General features: G+C 40.3%; 3 protein-coding genes and 1 pseudogene across 3 annotated transcripts; all 4 read right to left on the reverse strand.

Annotated features, from left to right (window-relative positions):
* Positions 1-694: 694 nt before the first annotated feature.
* LOC120275537 (subtilisin-like protease) lies at positions 695-2,717 on the reverse strand. The gene is made up of 5 exons (XM_039282155.1): positions 2,363-2,717; positions 2,022-2,183; positions 1,829-1,889; positions 813-1,391; positions 695-749 (listed from the first exon to the last, which is right to left on the reverse strand). The coding sequence occupies exons 1-5, from the start codon at positions 2,715-2,717 to the stop codon at positions 695-697; spliced, it is 1,212 nt and encodes a 403-aa protein (XP_039138089.1).
* Positions 2,718-9,401: 6,684 nt separating this feature from the next.
* On the reverse strand, positions 9,402-10,373 carry LOC120276304 (subtilisin-like protease 4). Its single transcript, XM_039283025.1, has one exon. The coding sequence runs from the start codon at positions 10,119-10,121 to the stop codon at positions 9,450-9,452; it is 672 nt and encodes a 223-aa protein (XP_039138959.1). The 5' UTR covers positions 10,122-10,373; the 3' UTR covers positions 9,402-9,449.
* A 137-nt stretch (positions 10,374-10,510) lies between these two features.
* On the reverse strand, positions 10,511-11,847 carry LOC120275538 (subtilisin-like protease). Its single transcript, XM_039282157.1, has 2 exons — positions 11,052-11,847; positions 10,511-10,908 (listed from the first exon to the last, which is right to left on the reverse strand). Exons 1-2 carry the CDS (start codon positions 11,845-11,847, stop codon positions 10,511-10,513), a joined length of 1,194 nt encoding a protein of 397 aa, XP_039138091.1.
* A 705-nt stretch (positions 11,848-12,552) lies between these two features.
* Positions 12,553-15,275, reverse strand: LOC120275539 (annotated as a pseudogene).
* Positions 15,276-16,898: the final 1,623 nt, after the last annotated feature.

Raw genomic sequence — 16,898 nt, forward strand, 5'->3', positions numbered from 1 at the left:
AGTTAGTGATTGCAGCAACCCTGTGGTTTATTTGGAAAGCTAGATGTAACACAGTTTTTAGACTGGAAGAATTGAATTGTCATCTAGTTTCCAACATGGTTTTCGGTCATGTTAGGGAGTATTTTCTCACCTCATCTCCTCTGCGGAGAAGTAATTTTATCATGCACAACTTTACAATTACTGAAAGCCCTATCCTGCTTACTTCTTATGCTTATAATGCAGATATTTCTTTTGCGGGGATTGGGTTCATAGTTACAGACTTTCGATCTAAAGTTCTCTTTGCGGGGAGCTGTGGTAGCCCTGTGACCTCTGCTGAGGAAGCAGTCGCCAAAGCTCTCTGTTTTGCTTTACAAGCATCGATCAATTGGAGACCAATCATCAACATCAGGTCTATTCTATCACCATGTGCAGAGTTAGTGAAGGCTATTCATCAAGGGGCCACTTTGGACGCTTGGAGGCTAAACCTGCAGATTCAAGCTCTCAAAGTGTTCCTTGTCCAGATGGGTCTTCCCTCTTTGCATTTCATCCCAACAAATTGGAATCGGGCTCCTTCTTCTGTTGCTGCCCACGGCCTGAACCATCATGAGGTTTCCTTTTTCCACTATTGCAGGGAACTCCCCAGATGGTTGATGAAGTTGCTCATTTTAAATGGTTTTGTTGGTTAATTTGTATTTGCCTTGTTTAGTGTTTGTGTTTAGGTTTTCTTTCTGTTTTGTTTTCTTTGGTTTGTAATGTTGACTCTTTGTATCCTGTTTTTTATATCAATAAAATAGCTCTAAGAGCTCTTTCCCTCAAAAAAAAAAAGGGTTGACGTTGTGTTTCCTGTTGGGTTAGGCCCAACTTCAACCGGCCAAGCTGCAAGAATATTCACTCCTGGTGCGACGATGTCTGGCTTTATAATGCCTCCATTATACTGACTAGGACCTCTTCCAGAGAAAAAAGCTATGCAAGGAGCGGGAGAGGCTCCAAATTGTGTATCTTTGAAGACAATTGATGCTGTTGGGTTTCTAGTTTGCACATAGGACACTAGCCTTCTAGCATCAAAATTACTAATATGAGCAGCAGGCAGAACATGAGGATCTGCAAACATCGTTAATCCGTATTTTATGTTATTCATGACAATCATTACTTCTCCTCCAGCAGCTTTTACGAGCTCTCCTTTCTCCATGTTGGAGATAGGACCAACCATGCATAAAACTATTTTTCCTTTGACATCGATCGGGTTTAGTGATGAACATTGGAGATCAGAATCTCTACCTGTTGCTCTAGGGAATACAAGTTCCAAGTTAGTAGCATTGTGTATATCTGGTTGATAAGAGGATTCACCATCGATTTCCATTCCATTACCAAGCTCCACAGTTACCTTTATCCTTCTATCGGTGCTGCTTGCTCTGACAGTTAAAATCCATGGTGCATTGACACAGCGGGGTTAAGGTTGAGGACTTGTTTAGTTTATGAATACCCAAGTCAACAACGAAATGGAAACCTAAATCCTGTTTAATCTAAGAATACCCAGGAATTTAGAGGAAAACAAATATTAATTTTATTTCAAATTCAAGTTGCTTTCATAGCCCGAAGGCTTACAAATAAATAGACCAACAAGAAACACTAAAAGAGAAATAAATCATAAATTTTCCAAAAATAGAAAATTCGCGATTGACACCATAGAATAAAAATTTAAAACCAAACATAGCGAATGCCAAAAACGGCGTCTCAATCAGAGATCTTCAGCCCAAGATATCGATGGAGGAAATCTTTCCATAAACGGCAAAATTACTGTTTTCGAGGCCCAGATGATGGAATTTGGCCGAAAAAGGGTGTGACTCACAAGTTTGCGCAACAAACTGTGACTTTTGCTTGTTGACCTGTTTTCCATCTAATGGGGTCCTCTGAACACCAAAATTACCTCTTAGGAAAAATTACAAAAATGACCCCACCTAGGTCATCGCATCCCACTTGTCCAGGTAGGCGCAAGCTAGCTCATCAATTAGGTCTGCATCATGCATCATTTGAAATATCACTTGTTGTTGGTCCTTCATTCATTGCACAAGCACAAGAAACTATTCCTTTAGTTATAGCGTAGAAAGAGGACACCGCAATGCCACTATCCAAAAAGTTTTTCGCGCCGGAACTAAGAGACATTGAGAGCACATCGACACCATCCCGAACAGCTTGGTCTATGCCTGCTCATAAATCATATAATAATAATAATTGGTTAGATGCAAATTAAACAGATTATTTGAATCTAATTCAACCTAAAAACTTAAAATGTCATATGATGAGAAACTCAAACTAATATATTGAAATTCATATTTTCTACATTAACTGATATGGAGTTATTAGTTTCCATAACAAATAATACCTACTAGAAAATCATAATCCCATCCTTGGCCTCCATACAATACTTTGTAAGCAGAGATATGAGCTCGTGGTGCAGTCCGTACCGCCGTTCCTCTAGCTTGGCCGAGGATTCCAGCATCATAAACTGGGCTTCCACCGGCCGTGCTAGCACAATGTGTCCCATGGCCTATGTCATCAAGTGGTGATGGATTATTGCCATTCTGAAATGCCATTGCACCAATCAACTTATTGTTGCATACATCCTGTCCAAACGAACAATTGTCGAACCAATTAACAGGAGGAGCCGAAACTTCATTAAAACTTTGGAAAGAAGGATGTGTAGGTGTAATGCCAGTGTCGATCACTCCAATAACCATCCCCTCTCCATACTGAGAACTCCACCATAACCCTCTACCTTCACTCAAGCTAAGAAACTGGGGAGTGTAGGTTGTTTGTGATCTAAGCTCTTCGGTCAGTCGAGCGAACAAAAAACCTGTCTTTGTTTCTGTTAGAAGAGAGAGAGAGAGAATGGAACAAGTGTATATGCTTAAACACCTTACATGAGTGACCCTTTGGGTCTACATATAGAATATGATAAGTATACATATACGTCTGTACATACATATACATGTATACATATATAGACAATACAACAATACATCTAACACCCCCCCTCAAACTCAAGGCGGATCATGTGTCTTGAGTTTGGATAACATAAATAGATGGTGATCACGTGTTTGCGCCTTGGTGAAGAAATCAGCCACTTGGACCTCTGTAGGAAGATAGTGAAGTGACACAGTCTGGGCACGTACATGGCATCGTGTGAAATGTGCATCCACACCAATATGTTTGGTCAGCTCATGCTTGACCGGATCTGCAGCAATCTGAAGGGCTCCAGTACTGTCACAGTGAATAGGAATAGGAGATGTGATCGGTACACCAAAGTCCTGTAGAATCGAACGCAGCCAAAGCACCTCCTGGACGGTAGAAGCCAACGCACGAACCTCAGCCTCAGCACTAGACTTGGCAACAGTAGGCTGTTTCTTGGTCTTCCAAACAATAAGAGAAGAGCCAAGAAAGATACAATAACCAAAGTGATGTAAAACCCGATCATCGGGAGAATCGCCCTGGTAGCATCGTAATAGGCTCGCGAATCAAGAGTGGATCGACGTGAGTAGAACAAAACCACGAGATACAGTGCCACGAAGATATCGCAGTACCCGAATAAGATGAGCATAATGAACAGAAGTGGGTGCCGCAACGAATTGACTGAGAATGTGAACTGCATGGGAAATGTCCGGGACGGGTGATGCTTTAAGTAGACCAAATTGCCAACCAAATGTCGATAGCGAGAAGGATCAGATAAGGGAATCCCATCAGAGGCAAGAAGTCGCAAATGTAACTCCACTCGGATAGCAAAGCAATACGGGTATCGACCAAACTAGAGCGAGCAAGTAGGTCATGAGTATAACGTTGCTGAGAGAGACGGTAACCATCAGGATGAGAAGTAATCTCGATACCCAAGAAGTAACGAAGGGGACCTAAATCAGTCATCAAGAAAGTCTCACATAACTTCTGCTTCACAAAGGTAATGTGAGCAGAGTCATCACCGGTAAGGATCATATCATCGACATATAGAAGAAGGATGGTCTGCCCAAGAGAGGAAGAGTGAATGAAGACTGCTGGATCATGTATGCTTGGAGTGAAACCAGCAGCCTCAACTACTGTACTAAACCGCTCAAACCAGGCCCGTGGAGTCTGTTTGAGACCATAAAGAGCCCGGCGAAGACGACAAACAGACCCCGTAGGTACCCGGAGGCCAGGGGGAGGAGTCATGTAAACCTCCTCCATCAAGTCCCCATGAAGAAACGCGTTCTTCACATCAAGCTGATGAAGAACCCAACCATGAACAACAGTAACAGCAACCAAAGTGCGCACAGTGTGCATGTGGGCTACTGGGGCAAAAGTCTCCTCATAGTCACGGCCATACTCCTGCTGAAAGCCACGAGCAACCAAACGCGCTTTATAGCGCTCGAGAGACCCGTCAGAACGAGTCTTCACACGGTAGATCCAACGACAAGTGATAGGAACGGCATGAGAAGGAAGAGGAACAAGATCCCACGTATGAGTCCGAGTCAAAGCATCAAGCTCCTCTGCCATGGCAGTCCGCCACTCAGGTAATCGAACTGCTTCCCTGTAGGTACCTGGCTCAAAGACATCTGAAACACTGATGCTAGCAGAAGCAAAACGAACAGGGGGATGTAAAGTAGAGCGATCGCGTAAAGAATAAGTGTGAGAGTGTACCTCAAGAGCTGGATCGATAGTAGGAGTGGTGTCAGAGATGACCGTCTGAGATGGAGGCTCGGTGGGATCCCGACGGTGGTATGTGAAACGAACAGGTGGGTGAGCAAGAGGAAGCAAGAGAGGAGGGGAAGACACTATAGGCGACTCAGTTGATAAAGGAGGGGAAGACACTGCAGGAGACTCAGCAGATAAAGGAGGAGAGGAGTCAAGAGAGGAGTGAGAAAGAAACTCGGCAGGAGGATTGAATGATGGAGGAGAGGAAGACACAGGAGGAGTATGCTCAGCCGAAGGGGTAGGAAAAAGGAATGACAGAGGGACAGAGAGAGATGAGGACTCAGTGGAAGAAGGAGAAGCATAGAAAGGTGTGGACTCATCAAACGTGACATCACGGGAGATGCGAATACGACGAGTGACTGGATCATAACAACGATAGCCTTTATGCTCAAGGCTATATCCTAGAAAAACACATGAAACAGACTGGGCTGTTAGCTTTGTTCTCTCCCGAGGTGAAAGTAAAACAAAGCATCGACAACCAAAAACACGAAGATGATCATAGCGGGGGGGTGACCCATGAAGACACTCACCTGGACTACGACCATTAAGGTGAGAGGAGGGTTGTAGGTTAATGAGATAAACGGCAGTGCTGACAGCTTCAGCCCAAAAATGAGGGGGAAGAAAAGCACCTAGAAGAAGAGCACGTGTCGTCTCTAAGATGTGACGATGCTTACGTTCAGCGACCCCATTCTGAGGATGAGCCCCAGGACAAGATAACTGAGGTAATGTGCCTTCAGAAGACAAAAAGGCACGAAAAGCGTGAGAGGTGTACTCACCACCAGAGTCAGACCAAAATGTCTTAATAGAGGCAGAGAACTGGGTGTGGATCATAGTAGAAAAAGAGCGATAAATAGACAATAACTGGCTACGGTGAGGCATAAGATAAAGCCAGGTGAATCGAGTGTAGTCATCTATAAAAAGAACATAATAGCGATGACCACCTTTTAGAGACAAAAGGGAGCGGGACCCCAAACATCGAGTGAATAAGTTCGAAAAAGAGCGTAAGTCCGAGACACACTCAAAGGATAAGGACGTTGGAGTTGCTTACCAAGTTTACATCCAAGACAGATCGACATCGGAAGGAGGAGAGAGACTCCTAAAAACGCCATGACGAACAAGGGATGACATACTGAGATGGACATAAGTGGCCAAGACGATGATGCCACTTATGATGAGATCGAACACCAGAGATAACAATGATGAACAGAGTTCGAGTGATGATGGAAGACGAAGGGAATCCAACGCATAAACTCCATTTTTGACGACGGTCGGGCTCCAATCACCGTCCCCACTCGCGATCCCCGCACACGACACGAGGTACGGTCAAAGATAACTTGACAATCATGATCAGTAAGCTGGCTAACAGATATAAGATTCATGGATAAACGAGGAATATGAGAGACTGAAGGAATTGAGAAATCACTAGAAGAGAAATGACCGATGGAGGAAATAGGGAAGAAGTGTGCCATCGAGCAGGCGAACACGGGTGACGTGAGATGGTGAATGGGAATGGTGCGGATGGGTAGCATCGTGGGGTCATGTGGAGAGAAGCACCAGAGTCAAGAAGCCAGAGAGGACAGAGACTACTTGAAGCAGATGGAGCAACCTGAGTGGAAGTTGCATGTCCGAGAGAAGAGATAGAGTCTGCCGATAGGATCGCTGAACTCGCCAAACATAGCTAAAAACTCGCGATCCGCAGGAGACAAAGTGGAGTAGGAGAAGTCAGTGTATAGTGAGGTGTTGGAAGAAGAGGTGGAGCCGGTGAAGAAACAACAGGCGAAGCGACGTGTGGAAGCACTGTAAGAAAAATCGAGAAGCAGAGTACTCGATTCCCCCGTGAAGAAAAGCCCGGAGGCAAGTTCCTTCAAAGCACGAGCAATAGTGGATCCAAAAACATCCATTTTTTTTTTTTTGGAAATATGCTTCTCTGTCTTCTTGTTGTTTGGAAATATGCTCTTCTAGATTTTTTTGTGTTTTGAGAACCTTCATTCCGGGAAGAAGCCTGAGTTTTGAGAAAAAAAATTTGGGTGGCATGCAATCTCGCTCTCGATTTACCAACGAGTTTACAAGCAATCGTGAGGACGACTTTGAACCTGGAATGAGAAGTTTTTGGAAAAATGTAAAAGTTTAATTCCAAGGGAAGAGTGGAGAGAGGGTTGATGGCAACGGAGATGAGGTGGCCGACGCCGATGACTTGCAAGAGGATGGTGGCCGGCCTTTTGTGGAAATGGGGGCGGTGAAGAAGAAGCTTGTCGGTGACGGGTTTACCGGTGACGGGGCTGCCGGTGATGAAGAAGAGAGCACAGAAGGAGGTGCTGAAGAAGAAGTGGATGAGGCAAGAGAAAGAGAGAGAGCTAGTGACGACGACGACGACCGAGGGTGGTGGTCGGAAAAACCTAAGCGTCTGATACCATGTTAGAAGAGGAGAGAGAGAGAATGGAACAAGTGTATATGCTTGAACACCTTACATGAGTGACCCTTTGGGTCTACATATAGAATATGATAAGTATACATATACGGCTGTACATACATATACATGTATACATATATAGACAATACAACAATACATCTAACAGTTTCCATGGCATGGCTAAAATATCATCGGCTGTCAGCATTGCTGCAAATCCACTAATCGCATGGCGATACGAGTAGATCATCCGTTCTTTGCCAAAGTCTAGATTATTGTTTGGCAGAAAAGATCAATGAAAATTTGCGAGCTCTTCATCATTTAATAAATTTGCTCCTCCTAGAGGTTCTTCTACAAAAACTATGTATGTCTTGACTTGATCATCACTAACAATGGGCATAAGTTGGCATTGGATCAATCTAAGATAAGAATTGGAAGCAAAGAGAATAACAAGCACTGCTAAGAATGTAGCACATTTCTTGTCTTCCATTTTGCAATGTTGTGTATCTTCATTGAAAGCTATTGAGTAGTATTTATATGGAGCAAAATGCTATCACATAGTAGCATCAAAGAAAACAAAGTTTACTATTATTGCACTAATTGCACCTATTCATCAATAATCCAAAGGAAGCTTCCATGCATGTGAGTCCGTCTTAATCATGCCTTCATCTTGAAAATAAGAACACGACGTGAAGCTAACCAGTAATATTCACAGTTCTAAACCATTACTATTCAAATGTTTTTAGCCTGTTGAAAAATAATAAAATAAAAAAAAACAAAGCAAAATTAAAAACTAGAAGAATCTCTTTTTTTTTCTTTGTGTGCGTGTGTGTTTTTTTTGTTTTTACTTTATGGATATTATTATCCATTCAATCCAAATCCCATTCCACAATTAATGTCCCCCCTTGTTCTTTTATGTTCATTAATATATATATATATATATACAAATGTGACAAATGTATATATATATACAATTAAGGGCTTATGCAAGGACTGAAAGTTGTGCACTTTTATCTAGTGACACAAAGTTCAAACTATAAGCTTGCCCAAACAACAAAAGATTCGTTACCACCAATGCTTTTAAAGGGACTTGAATTTGCTTTTAAAGGGACTTGAATTTGAGACTCTTAAATCTCTACACCATTGTTTTACACAATCAGGCTAATGCAACTAGGCTACGAAGCTTTTGGTGTTTCCCTCACTTTGTCTAGTGTTTTTTAGTTCTATATTCTGTACAAGAAGTTACTACTAATTAAGATTTGGTAGTCAACTGCAGTTACTATAAATAATCAGAGATTGAGGTTTGGTTTAGCCAAAATGGTATAAAAAATGGTATTAGTTTCTTATGCGCCAGAGAATATAATTACATGATAAAAATTCATTAAAGAATGTGTTTGTTTGAGCGCATTTGGATTCACCGGCTGATGGAGTTATTTTATTTTTGAAAATACTTGTAAGTTGAACCATTTCAAAAACTATTTATGAAATATTTGGCTGGAAAGAAACATTCACATATTTCAAGCACTTACTTTTCCTTTCCATAATGTTTTGTTCAAAATTACTAATCAGCTTACTCTCGACGAAGCTTCTTAGAAGATTAAGCACTCCCTCGACTTCTTGAGCGCACGAGCCGCAAACGATACAGGCAATGAAGACCCTTCTTTAGCTCAGAGTAATTTACTCCCCCTTGCAGCTTGGACAGACCTGTGGCTCCAGATGGATGTCTTCGCCTTCCTAGCAGCTCTCTTCTTTTTTTTCACTTGTTCCTTTTCTGAGTTCATCACTGCTGGTGAAAACTCTGTTGTACTGTTCTTTTTGCACTGTTGTTTGTTTCTCCCGTGTGTTAGTCATGTACTGTTTTTTTTCATTTTTAATAAAGCAGTGATTTATCCACTTTTATAAAAATATATATATATATATATTTATGAATGTATTTGGTTTTACACTTGAATCAGGTAAAATCACATCAATTAATTTTAACAAAATGCTAATCACAAGACAAACCTAATTTATCTCCACCCACTCTTTTATATCATGAGAAACAAGAAAAACTATCTTCACTATAGCGGATAGTGTAATTAGCATTTCATTATCTTCCATTCTTAAAAGGAATTCTAAAAAAAATTATAATTACTAAAATGATTTAATAAAGTCATTTATACTTGTATATCTTTACCAGCACTTTTATTTGCTAATTGAAGGAAAATAATTTTATTTATTGTATTTAAAATATGTAAAAAAATAATATATAAGTTTTTAATTACAACCACTCTTATTAAAAATCACAATGTAGTAGTTCATATGCAAGACATCTCAAAAGGAAGTGCATACTATGTACTGCAGCTCAGTAGTATGTAACTGAAATTGGACTCCTGACAACATGAGTTGTAGAATTCAAAATTAAATATCCTTCTGAGACTTGCCCACGTTGTGAAGTACCATTGCTTGTAAACTGAAGCCGGAAACTCTGCTTCTCACTCAGAGCTGAAAATGACAGATTTTTAGTGTCTGATCTAATATCAACTCCATTAGGCATCTTCTTTATTTGTAGATCATAAAGCTCCGGCGGACCGACATTTGTGAGTGTTCTTGTAATGACAACTGTTGAACCTTTCGCTATTGGCATCCTCAAACCGATTGAAGGATAGTTCAACTCGGCCGCAGTTATCGAATGAATTGTGGAACAATAGATCCCTTGTTGTCGAACAATGGCTTTGACAATGTCTGTAGAGTACATCCCGCAAAGATAGAGGACGTAATCCAATGGTTTGATGTCATAAACGAGTCCCGGGTCATTAGCTTTTTCTGGATTGACATGTCCGGCTCCCATGGCAAAGTAACTAGCTGGTTGGTGTGAGAAAGCATCATCGGCTATCGGATTCCCATCTAGATCCTCAGTGAGCGCAGTTGTCATGATTGCCGACTTGATCATCGCAGGTGACCAATCAGGGTGATTCTTTTTTAGATCAACAATAATGCCGGAGACATGAGGAGTGGCCATAGATGTACCGCTCATGAAATTAAAGGTTGAGGTTGTGTTACCTGTTGGATTAGGCCCGACTTCTACCGGCCAAGCCGCAAGAATATTCACTCCTGGTGCGATGATGTCTGGCTTTATAATGCCTCCATTATACTGACTAGGGCCTCTTCCAGAGAAATAAGCTACGGAAGGAGTAGGAGAGGCTCCAAATTGTGTACCTTTGAAGACAATCGATGCTGTCGGGTTTCTAGTAGTTTGCACATATGCCTTTAGCTTTTGAGCATCAACATGGCTAACATGAGCAGCGAGGGAAGAACATGAGGATCCGAGGATGTTGTGAATCCGTGTTTTACGTCATTCATAATTATCATTCCCTCTCCTTCGGCATCTTTTTACTATCCTTCCTATCAATAAAGAAAAAGGGACTAACCTCGCATAAAACCTATCTTTCCTTTGACATCAGCCGCGTCTACTGATAAACAGTCAGGATCAGAACCAGGAAGCACGAGTTCTAAATCAGTAGCATTATGTGTGTCTGGTTGATAAGCAGATTCACCATCGATTTCCATTCCATTACCCAGCATCACGGTTACCTTTATCCTTCTATCCGTGCTGCTTGCTCCTACAGTTAAAATCCATGGAGCATCATTTGAAATAACACTTGCAGTGGGGCCGGAATTCCCAGCGGCAGCACAAGGAACTATTCCTTTTGTAATAGCGTAGAAAGAGGACATCGCAATGCCACTATCCAAAAAGTGTTTTGGTCCGGAAACAATAGACACTGAGAGCACATTGACACCGTCTCGAATGGCTTGGTCTATGCCTATCCAAAAATCATGTAATAATAATAATAATAATAACTTAGAAAATATGGAAATCAAAAAGAGAAACCAAAGCTTATATATTCAAATTCATATCTTTCAAATTAATTGATATGAGACTATTAATTACTCAAATGAATTTTACCTGCTAGCATATCATCTTCTGATCCACGGTTTCTATACAATACTTTGTAAGCGGAGATATGAGCTCTCGGCGCAGTCCCTACTGCCATTCCTCTAGCTTGGCCAAGGACTCCAGCATCATAAACTGGGCTTCCAGCTGCTATGCTAGCACAATGTGTCCCATGACCAGTGTCATCAAGAGGTGACGGATTTTTGCCGTTTTGGAATGCCATTGCGCCAATAAGCTTGTTGTTGCATGCATTCGGTCCAAATGAGCAATTGCTGAACCAATTAACCGGCGGAGCTGGAACTGCATTAAAACTTTGAAAAGAAGGATGTGTAGGAGTGATGCCACTATCGATCACTCCAATAATAATCCCCTCTCCATATTGAGAGCTCCACCATAACCCTCCTCCTACGCTCAAGCCCATAAACTCGGGAGTGTAGGTTGTTTCGGCTCTAACCTCTTCTGGCAGACGAGCAAACAAGAAACCTGGCTTTGTTTCCATGGCTAAAACTTCATCGGCTGTCAACAATGCCGCAAATCCACTAATGGCATGGCGATATGAATAGATCATCCGTTCTTCACCAGAGTCTAGACTATTGTTTGGCAAAAATGATCTATGAAAATTTGTGAGCTCTTCATCATTCACTAGATTGGCTCCTCCGACAGGCTCTTCTACAAAAACTATGAATGTCTTAACTTGATTGTCACTAACAATAGGCATAAGTTGGCATTGGATCAATCTAAGATAAGAATTGGAAGCAAAGAGGATGATAAGCATTGCAAAAACAGTAGCGCATTTCTTGTCTTCCATTTTGCAATGCTGTGTATCTTCATTGTAAGCTATTGAGTAGTATTTATATGGAGCAAAATGCTATCACATAGCAGCATCCAAGATAAGGAAGATGGATTATTATTGCACCACTTGCACCTATTCTTGTGTCATTTAATCACTCAACAATCCAAAGGATGCTTCCATGCATGTATGTCCATCTTAATTATGTTTTCATCTTGTAAATATAACTATATATTAACATAGTTTTATTATATATAAAGGTTATATTCACATAATAAACAAAATCATGAACTAAGTCTTCTCACAAGAAACATCACTTATTGCAATTCTTAAAGTGTACTGGAATATGTGTTCTTGAGATGCTCCTATGTACACTATTGCACTATGTCAAGTCTCAAACTTATTTTTGCCATGATAAATTGCAAGAATAGTTTTCTTATTTTTATTTTATCAGAATATATCATTCCAAACTTAAATGTCTACTTATCTACTTAAACATATTCGTGTTTTTGTAGTTTTTCGAGTGACTTCATTGTAATAGATATCATAACAATTACTAGAACTGGTTCCAGAGTTCCATGGAATACGGAAAATTTAAATGATAATAAGCATCATGAAAAAGAAGAGGATACACAAATACAAGGGAAATCTGAGAGATTAAGTATTCAAGAGCTTAGAAACAGATGTTCTTCAAACCATGTAACATAAAGACAAACAAAATGACTAATTTGCGCGATCTCTGAGCACTTGCAAGTCCACCTCTGTCGAATCAGTAGCTTGGATGTCATAATGTACACCTTCGAGTTCATGCCGAAATCTGTCTTTTGATGTAGCGTACAACATCTTGGCACGAATACGGGAGGTCAAAGATGACTTATATCGATACAAAAACAATTTCAATTCCATTCTAGTTAATTTTCAAATAACATTCTGTTCATCTTTTTCTAAACAGAAGTAAAACTTTGTAATTTAAAAGCTACCAGCATTGCTTAAAATTACGATAATAATTAAACTATAAGAAGGAAGGCTATTCATAAGACTCTGTAAATAAGAATACCAGTAATGAATGATGAGAAGCGTTGTATTAATGACAAACAACTGAAAACTAAACAATGATATGAAATACTGAAAACAATTACCATGCTATGAAAAAGATGTTGCTCTTTTGGCAGTGATCGTCAGTGACGAAATCAAGTCGTAAACAGCATATCGACAGTCATTTTCACTCAATGCGGCAATGAATTCATCATAACTTTCCCCTGCTTCTCCTGTTTTCTCAACCACAACATCTTTTTTCTTCTCATGGATCTTATAAATTACCTAGCGATGCTGACAGTGTGACAATCACCGGAAGTGTGAAAGGGATGGGTGTTTGACGAAATGCTCGAGAGAAAAATCAAGGTTTTATGAAATGCCTGGTTGTTCTCTCACACTTGGTCAAGGGACAAGGGGTCAAAAGAAAACGGATGTGAAAAAAGGTAATGAGACCCAATCAAAACACAGCACTTCCATTAACTTTTATAATAAACTATTACCGACTAGTAGACAAAATGCTAACACTCCATTGGTTAATACCAAATCTAGACACCCATTGGTCACAACGTAACCTTAATGTGTGCCAGCATTGGTCATTCACTCACACCGAGAGATTGACCTGATTTAAATATTCTTTTCTTCAAAAGCTTCAACTGCTTCAACTGCTATTCATTTAAACACCATGCTTTTTCTTTTCTTTTCTTCAAAGAACCCCCATTCTGGACCGGAACAATGCCATCCCGGCTTCCATGCTGCCCTTCCTTCTCCTCACCATTCCTCAGCTTCATGCCAGCCATGCCGTGATCCCCTATTCCATGTATGCCCACGTTTGCTACCAGCTTTCCATCTTCAATCACCTCTTCAACATATGCACCTTCTTCTCTGCAATTCGATAAATGTGCTCTTGCTCTTATCGCTCATGCCCAACCCGGACGACACATTTGACTACATTAATAAACACAGTAATTTAAAATCTTCAAAGTTTAAGCCTTTATCATCAACCTCATAGAATCAAACAAGAACCCCAAAGAACAAAAACCAAAAATGAGATTTTTCTTGGAATCCATCATGTCCTTCTTGTTTTACTTATATGAATAAGCGTACTTTAAAATCTATAAATTTAAAGCATTCGCTGTCGAACTCAAAGGATCAAACAAGAAAACAAATAACAAAGATGGGACTTTTCATAGAATTTAATTACCAAATGTCATGTTGCTCCTCATCACACTCACATTCTGCAAGGGCATGCATTTGATTACATAAACAAACAAACTTTAAAATCTATAAAATTTGAGACAATTATCATCAAAATCAAAAGATCAAAGAAAACCTCAAAAAATAAACATCAAAGATGAGATTTATCTTAGAATTCACCATATGCCCCCTCGCTCTCTCATCACACGCGTTCCCATTCTGGAAGACGCAATTGGTTACATTAACAAACATACTTTAAAATGCTTAATTTCGTGTACAGCTTTGTTGTATTAAAAACAAAGCCTTGGCGTCCCTCTTCCGATTTTCCTTGAGATAAGCTTCTTCATCTGGCTCGGAAAACCCCTTCTCCACCAGATCCCATATATAGAACCTGAGATCGGAACAACGTTTTCATTTTGATGCTCTAGTGCTCGTGATTTTCTCCTTTAAAGATGGGAAGAGTACTCAGTTGTGATAAGCTGATTGTCGCACCCTTCGCAGCCATACTATAGCTCAGTGGACAGAGGCAGAGAAATTACTCACGTTGGAGAAATTAAACGGAGTTTCTCAACAACTCAGATACCACAGTTGGTGTTAGAATTGATTGAAGATCAAGTGAATTTCAGAAGAAAATTGTAGAGCAGAAGCAGTGAAGCTGCAGCTCAGATTGTCCTGGTGTCAATAGTTAAGAAGTAGAGGGTATCTAAGTCATTTCCTGGGTTTGAAAGTTTGTTAAGTTAGTTGAAGAATCAAAGGGATTGTGATGGATGGTCAGGATTTGAAGATCAAGAGAACACATAGTTTGAGGCAGGAAGAACAATCTCTGCATTAGGGTTAGGCCAGTGATCGTGTGGTCAGGATTCCATCCATCAAAGACAGGGGTTTAAGTTCGAGGCAGCTGAGAAGACTCGGATTGTGCTTCTGATGGATGGCTGTGATTTGATGATCATGGTATTTGTATTAAGTTCGAGGCATGGAAACTTGTCAAGCGGTGTAGCTGAGGAGAACCTGACGCGTGTGGTGTGACTAAGAAGGCTCATATCATTTCAATCGTTGTACTTTTACAGGGTTATATTGAATGTTTCTCATGAGAATACATATGTTTTTTCTGGTTTTTATATTTAGTGTGAGCTTGTGTGAATTTTCAAGGAAAATAGAGTGGGTTTTAAATTTTTCTTTGAATACCAAAGTTGTTCCTCTTGATCTCTAGTTTCCATATAGTGATTATCAGTGGTATCAAAGATGTACGGTGTGAGTACTGGGTTTCTGTTTATGGTTGTTGTTTTTTGTCTTTGTGTAAGGTGTTGGAGAGTTTGAGGTTGTTGTTTGCTGTTGAATTTTGCTTGTAGTTGGTGGTTCTTATTTTTGTTGAGTTGTGTGACTATGTGAGGTGATGTAAGAAGGCTTGATGAGTAAGGAGGAAGTGAAGACCACTCAGTCAATGGCTTCAAGTTCATCTTCTGCACCAACACCTGATATATCTCACACGCTTCTGTCTATTTTCAGAGGAGATGGGTATGAGCATTGGAGATATAGGATGAAGACCTTTTTTAGATCCCAAAGGCTTTGGAAAGTGATTGAGAAAGGCATCAGTGCAGAAAAACCAACTGAGAAAGAAAGTGAAGATGATGCAAAGGCTCTTTTTTTGTTACAGCAAGCTATGGATGAGACAATTTTGCATAGGATTGTGAGGTTTGATTCTGCAAAGGATGCCTGGGATCATATCAAAAATGAGAATCAGGGGACATCAAGGATGGTGTCAGTTAGGCAGCAAACCTTGAGGCAAAGATTTGTTCTTTTGTAGATGACAGAAGATGAAACAATTCAGCATTATATTACAAGAGGATTGGTTGTGGTAAACCAGATTAGAAGCATGGGAAGTGATTTGAAGGATTCTGAAGTGGTTTTGAAGGTGATGAGAAGCCTATCATCAAGGTTTGTACATGCAGTGACTTCAATTGAAGAGGCAAGGGATATGTCTAAGGTGACTCTTGATGAAATGAGTGGCTCTCTTCAAGCTCATGAGGCCAGATTCAGTCAATTCATTGAAAGACCTGAGAGACATGATGCTTTTGTAATGCAGGGAGGTTCAAGAGGTGGAGGAACTAATTGGAGAGGAAGAGGTAGATTTGGAGGGTTTAGAGGCAGAGGAAGAGCTGGTGAGAGTTCTAGATATGGTGATCAAAGAGCAAGTATGCAAGCATAACATAATTCAGGAGAATTTAGTAGAGGTGGTATAAGAGCTTTTGGCAGATTTGGAAGAGGTCAAAGGCAGTTTGGAAGGGGATTCAGTAGAGGAGGACTGCAAAATATTCAATGTTTTAAATGCAAGAAATATGGGCATTATTAGTCACATTGTTGGTCTGCACAGGATAGAAATGCAAATGAAGCAGGAAGCTCATCTAATGTAGCAAATTCAGGTGATTATGGGCATTTGTTCATGGTTCATGATGGGCAAGGCATGGAGAATTCATCCATATGGTTGTTGGATAGTGGAACATATAGTCACATGACTGGAAGAAGAGAGTTATTTCATAGTCTTGATGAAACACTACAACACAAGGTCATACTGGGTGATATTAAAGAATTGAATGTGTGTGGCAGAGGTTCAGTTGCAATAAAAATGTTTGATGGGAAATTGAGATTGATTGATGGTGTGCAGTATGTACCTTTATTGGCACATAATCTATTGAGTGTAGGACAGTTAAATGAAGGAGGTTATAATGTTAATTTCAGTAAAGAAGATGGGTGTGTCATTAGAGATGGAAGAACTGGGAGAATCTTATTCAAAATTCAGAAGAATACTAATAATCTGTTTCCTGTGGAGTTTTCAAGTCAAG

The sequence above is a fragment of the Dioscorea cayenensis genome, chromosome 14, assembly GCF_009730915.1.
Source record: "Dioscorea cayenensis subsp. rotundata cultivar TDr96_F1 chromosome 14, TDr96_F1_v2_PseudoChromosome.rev07_lg8_w22 25.fasta, whole genome shotgun sequence".
Classification (NCBI taxonomy): Eukaryota; Viridiplantae; Streptophyta; class Magnoliopsida; order Dioscoreales; family Dioscoreaceae; genus Dioscorea; species Dioscorea cayenensis.